General features: G+C 34.5%; 1 protein-coding gene across 1 annotated transcript; it reads left to right on the forward strand.

Moving 5' to 3' along the window:
• Positions 1-511: 511 nt before the first annotated feature.
• On the forward strand, positions 512-3,517 carry LOC143071063 (uncharacterized). Its single transcript, XM_076245139.1, has 3 exons — positions 512-739; positions 1,364-1,560; positions 3,273-3,517. The coding sequence occupies exons 1-3, from the start codon at positions 512-514 to the stop codon at positions 3,481-3,483; spliced, it is 636 nt and encodes a 211-aa protein (XP_076101254.1). The 3' UTR covers positions 3,484-3,517.
• The last annotated feature ends 2,065 nt before the right edge of the window (positions 3,518-5,582 follow it).

The following is a 5,582-nucleotide window of genomic DNA, read 5'->3' on the forward strand; positions in this document are numbered from 1 at the left end:
ACGCCAAAATTTGAGGTAAGTTCGGCATGATGCCTTGGAGTGATCTTGAATTTTCTTCTTTTTCTTTTTTTTTTTGTGTTTTGAAGAAATTTCCTTGGGTAACATAAGAATATATGAATTATAAATTATATTTACTACCTCTACACCTGGGTGTTACAATAAATGTTATTAACAATTTTGATGAACTGCTCGGGGTCAGTTTTCTTTTTTGCTATCCGAATTGATACGTCCCAATGAAAACGCAAAAAAGTCACCTTTTCTGCAATTTCTCACGTTATTTTCGTTTATGATGTTGTTGTATAAATAGACGTCACAATTTTCAAAATCGGTCGGTAAAAAGATGGAGAACGAAAATGACAGAAAGAGAAAGCCAAGGTTTTCACAAAAGGAGGTGGATGTTCTCATAGAGAAGGTTCGGTGTCAATCCGACACACTTTTTTCACGCTTTAGTGACACTTTAACAAACAAAAAGAAGAAATCGGCATGGATGGAGGTTCTAAACGCCACATCTATGGTATATAGGAATGTTGATGAAATAAAGAAAAAATGGGACGATGTCAAAAGAAACACAAAGAAGAGGGCAGACAGTGTAAGACGGGACAGAAATCTGATAGGCGGGGGTGAAAGTTGTGTGGAGCTTCTGTCCTCAGTTGAAGAAGCAGTGGTGTCCCTTATAGGAGAAAAGAAAATATATGGCATTAGCGAAGGACTCGATTGTTTCCAGCAACAGACAGCCGAGGTTCGTATATTAAAAAAAGGAAAACAGTTAAAAAAAAAACACTTCTGTGGTCAATTAATTTACATAAAAAGTCATATTCGCATACAGTCGAATGTAAAATTTGCAAACAAAGGAACACTTTCTCGCAAGTCTATAGTTACGCATATAATAATCCCCATTCTTAATTTACACCAACAATTACGGGTAACTATGAAAAGCATTCTTATTTGATAACAAGTCTATTTTTTGTATGTGTATTTATTCTTTTATAAACAATACCCGTAAAAAATAATGTCTTTCTTTATTTTCTACGGGTAAAGTTTTTCATGTTATGATCCTAATGGCTTACCATACACATCGGACGTCATCAACAGTCAGGCAAATTGAAATATATCAGCGTGTTTGATCCATCCGCAGATTGATCTCAAATATCAAAGATGCCATGGCATCTACAACTAAAAAAACCTTTAGTAGCTTAAAATCACGCATTTTAATTTTAAGGGGCTGTATCTTTTGAGCAACTATCTTGAAAGCAACATTTCATGAGTAGCAACGCTAGAACATTTACGCACGAACGACGGGTTTAAATAATGATTTTTTTTTAAATAATCATTTACCATAATTGATCATATTTCCTTTCAATAGACTACTGTTATAGCAAGTGTACACCAACAATCAGTAAGCCCAGTATGCCATGCAGAAGTACGGGATAGATTTGGAGTGAAAAGCCCGAGACCAGCCTTGAGTGCCCCAGATGAACTTCAATGTTTAGATGCAGACATGCCACAGAATAAGAAACAGAAATTTTCAAAGGTTACTGCATCAATCCAGGAAAATGAAAGGTACTTCGATACTTAACTAACTGTTACACATTGATGGATATTGGGCTAAAAGTTTCCTGTTGATGAGACCACTATGACCTATATTTTACACATGACTCTTGTATAAACATTTTTTAATCAACATGGCAAACAGTCGGGGAATGCCGTGTTTCAAACATTCTACTTTTGTAATTTTTACCCACTAAAAGATTATTGTTTAGTGTCAAACTATCCGTACACTAATGACATATCCATTGACGGAATAATAAGATGTCATATTGTTTAACAGTCGTAATACATAGATAAATAAATGACCGTCTGTAACTTGGTGGTTCTTTTTTACCCTCCAAAAAGCCATATTGCTAACACAACACTGTTCTTGAAATCAACCAAAATTTCATCAATACAACTGCATTGTCATGAAAATAAGGAAATAAAAAAAGACAACTCATGAGAAACAATTCAAATAGACAAGGAATGATGAGAAGAAGGAAAGTCCATGCACAAGTATTACAAACGGCAATAGCGACTTAGGCATGACCCAGAACCGTGGAAACAACTGCAATGGTCATGACTTGGTACAGACATTTCCCATTTTCCGATGGAGACTTTTTTTTATAAACTTGAACCAAAAGCCTATATCTTTATATATATATATATATGCGATTTACTATATATGGCCTAATTTTCAATTGACACGTGTTTACAATATTTACATTAGGTGTATGTTTCACTTTAATACGTTATTTTGATTGGCTAACTGCAATTCTATAATGAATTGAAACATTCATGTTGACACGTGCTTCTACAAAAAAAGTGCACAGGTTTTCATGATCATAGCGAAAAAATCTTAATATAAGTATTGAGTTGTTCTTTTTAGTAATTTCATAGGGATGAAAAAGCGTTGACCGTGCGCACATTTAAAATAAATAAGGTACCTCGGTCAACGCTTGTACACCCCCAATGAATTTAACAAAACAAGCACCCAATTCTTAATTGTTAGCACTGTATTGTGACGATATGTCAATCAAGCATGTAGTATCAATGGTTGATTGTTAACACATAAAGACGTTACGCGCGATGTTCGTACATGTAAGCGTAACACAACGTCGCGAAATTTTTCGTTACGTTCAAACCAAAACTTCGACTGAAACGTTGGTTTTTAAGCGTGTGCAACTAAACAGTTTAGACGAAAATCATAGTTTAGTGGTTACAATAAATGAAATACATATATGTTACGCGGGAAGGTCTAAAAAATAGCCGTTTTTTTTAAATGAAACTAATCGCATGCAGCATAAAACATAGTTTTAACAATTGTCGTTTTCGTTTTTATTTTAAAAAAAACAACAACATTATTTTGAATATTATTTCACAAAATCATATCTTTTGGACTTGCATGATCTTGCCAACTACAACGATTTTCAAATGAGGTACGAACATCGCGCGTAACGTCAAAGCATTGATCGTAATTGAAAGGAACAGTAAACACGTGCAGTCCTTCTGACAGGGGTTTCGAAAGTCAACAATCGATCCGGGATAGTACAAATCCGTTCGACCAATTTCACCTTTTCCCTTGCTGTTTAATTTCGTTACCACAATATATTCCCACTGGCCTGATAGCAATGACATATGATACGATTATTATACGGTAAACTTTAATTGGAAGTGTAATATTTTCGTTGCGTGAGTTTAGGGAAGTTTAGGATGTACAATGTTTTTGTATTTTTTTTTAGTTTAGTAACTCTTCAAAAACAACTAATTGAGATCGAGAAAGAAAGACTTGCTATTGAAAGGGAAAGGCTGAGGATAGAGCGCCGACGTCTAGAAATTGAAGAAAACAGACACGTCTCTTACCAAACACCAGCCCAGTGCAATAACCAGACACAGAACCAGATACCATCTGAATTCAAACTTTTCAGTTCTGCATTTATGCACAACCTGTAGCTACATTGTGTATATGATCATTTGAATAGATGTCAATTTTATATTTACCTAACATCTTTCTCTTATTGCCATAAAAAAGAAGTGGTGTGATTGCCAATGAGAAAACTATCCACAAGAGACCAGAAATAAACAGCCATATAGGTCACCGTACGGCCTTCTACAATGAGCAAGTCCATACCGCATAGTCAGCAATATCAGATCCCTTTTTTGCTCCTTTTAAGCTGTCTGCGTCATTATCTTGAAATTCATTTACATTCCTGTCAACTCCATCATCATCTTGTTTATTAGCACTGTACCAGAAAAACTATCAAAGACATTTTTGCCGTTCTTACTGTAATTGACCTTTAAAGGCCAACCATCGATACAAAAACACTTGTCATGTTGGTCATTTGTAGGTAATGGCTTTTTCATATGTTTATATATAATAGTTTAGAAATAGTTAACGCCCTGCCATATGTACCCTGGGTTTTGTTTAAGCATGTGCGGCCAAATTTGTGTCATGCTGGACATAAAGTTCACAAATCTAATATAATCTATAGACACCACAAGGAACATTTGAAACGAGTTTTGTGAATATCTGTTCAAAAGTTGTTTCAGGGAAGCAATGTTGACAGACGATGGATGCAGATAAGCTGCAATGAGCATCCTTTATAACAAAAAGAATATATGGTATGATTGCCAATGAGACAACTCTTCACAAGAGACCAAATAACACAGAAAGTAACAACTATAGGTTACTGTAAGCCATCAATAATAAACAGATCCCATACAGCATAGTCAGCTTTAAACATCCCCGAAATGACAAGTGTAAAACAATTCAAAACAAAAAAACTTACGGCCTAATTAATGTAGAAAAAATGAAGAAGAAAAAAACAAACATGTAACACAGCAGCAAACGACAACCACTGAATTACAGGCTCCTGACATTCGGTCATAATAGCTTAAAAGGGTAAGGCTTTAAAATAAACGAAACATTATCTATGATATATGCGTTTACCATTGGAGAGGCAGTTTAAATGTTGGAATAAGATGTCTTGTACATTATGTTACATGTTTTTAAATACATTTCATTTACAGACTCATTCAAATCGTTCTCTAATCAATCTCGCCCTCACAGTTATTCCTGCATTGTCATCATGGTCATTTACATTAACATCATCTCCGTTATCATTTCGTCCCATGGGTGGTACATCATCTTCAGGAATTGGTACACCGTCTTCTTCACAGATGTTATGCAATACACCAGTTGCAATAATGGCTTTGATAGCGTTCTTCAGTTCAATGGTAATTGCTCCTCCTAATAATGATAATATTTGATAATATAAATACAGAATTCAGACAAAATGTGTAATATAGGGTTATTGCATGAATATTGGGGAATATTATCCCGAGTAGAATTTTATATTGCAAGAGCTTGCAAATGCAATATATGTTCTACGAGGGACAATATTCCCCAATATTCATGCAATAACCCTTTTATTGTATAGCAATATATGTTTAAAAGTAAATTGGTTTAAACTAAGATTTTGTCGTTGATGACGTCATGAATTTTGAAGATTTATTGCACTAGTGCAATATTAGAATTGATTGCACGCTAACTTTTCTGTTGGAAATATTATATTGCTATACAATAATAACATAAGGCAGCAACCATTTGATTTTCTGGGGGGGGGGGGGGCTATGGTTTTTTTTTCTGTGCAAACTTTTTTTTTCGCCTGCGGCGAAAAACAATCTATTTTTTTCGCGACAAGTCGAAAACAATTTTTTTCTTTCAATTTTAGCATTACATATAGTGGCAGCTGAGGGTGAAACAAACAATTTTTTTTTCTCAGAATCAAAAACAAATTATTTTTTTCTCCAAAAACTGGAAACAAACTTTTTTTTCCAAAAAAAACCATAGCCCCCCCCCCCAGAAAATCAAATGGTTGCTGCCTAAACTACTTTTTTTTTGTTTCCTTGACTATCTAAAGAGAGAATATACCAAAGTATCAAAACGGTTCGGTAACACGTATTACTTAATCGACGTAAAGACAAACAATAAATAAGACAGCAAAATACACAGATGCTTATGGTGTAGAACCACTAATTAAAATTTAGGG

Source organism: Mytilus galloprovincialis, chromosome 4 (assembly GCF_965363235.1).
Source record: "Mytilus galloprovincialis chromosome 4, xbMytGall1.hap1.1, whole genome shotgun sequence".
In the NCBI taxonomy this organism is placed as follows: domain Eukaryota; kingdom Metazoa; phylum Mollusca; class Bivalvia; order Mytilida; family Mytilidae; genus Mytilus; species Mytilus galloprovincialis.

Coding starts and splice junctions, on each gene's coding strand:
- LOC143071063 (XM_076245139.1), top strand. CDS start 512: ATGGTATATAGGAATGTTGATGAAATAAAGAAAAAATGGGACGATGTC. Junction 740..1,363: donor TCCAGCAACAGACAGCCGAG/GTTCGTATATTA, acceptor TCCTTTCAATAG/ACTACTGTTATAGCAAGTGT. Junction 1,561..3,272: donor TCAATCCAGGAAAATGAAAG/GTACTTCGATAC, acceptor ATTTTTTTTTAG/TTTAGTAACTCTTCAAAAAC.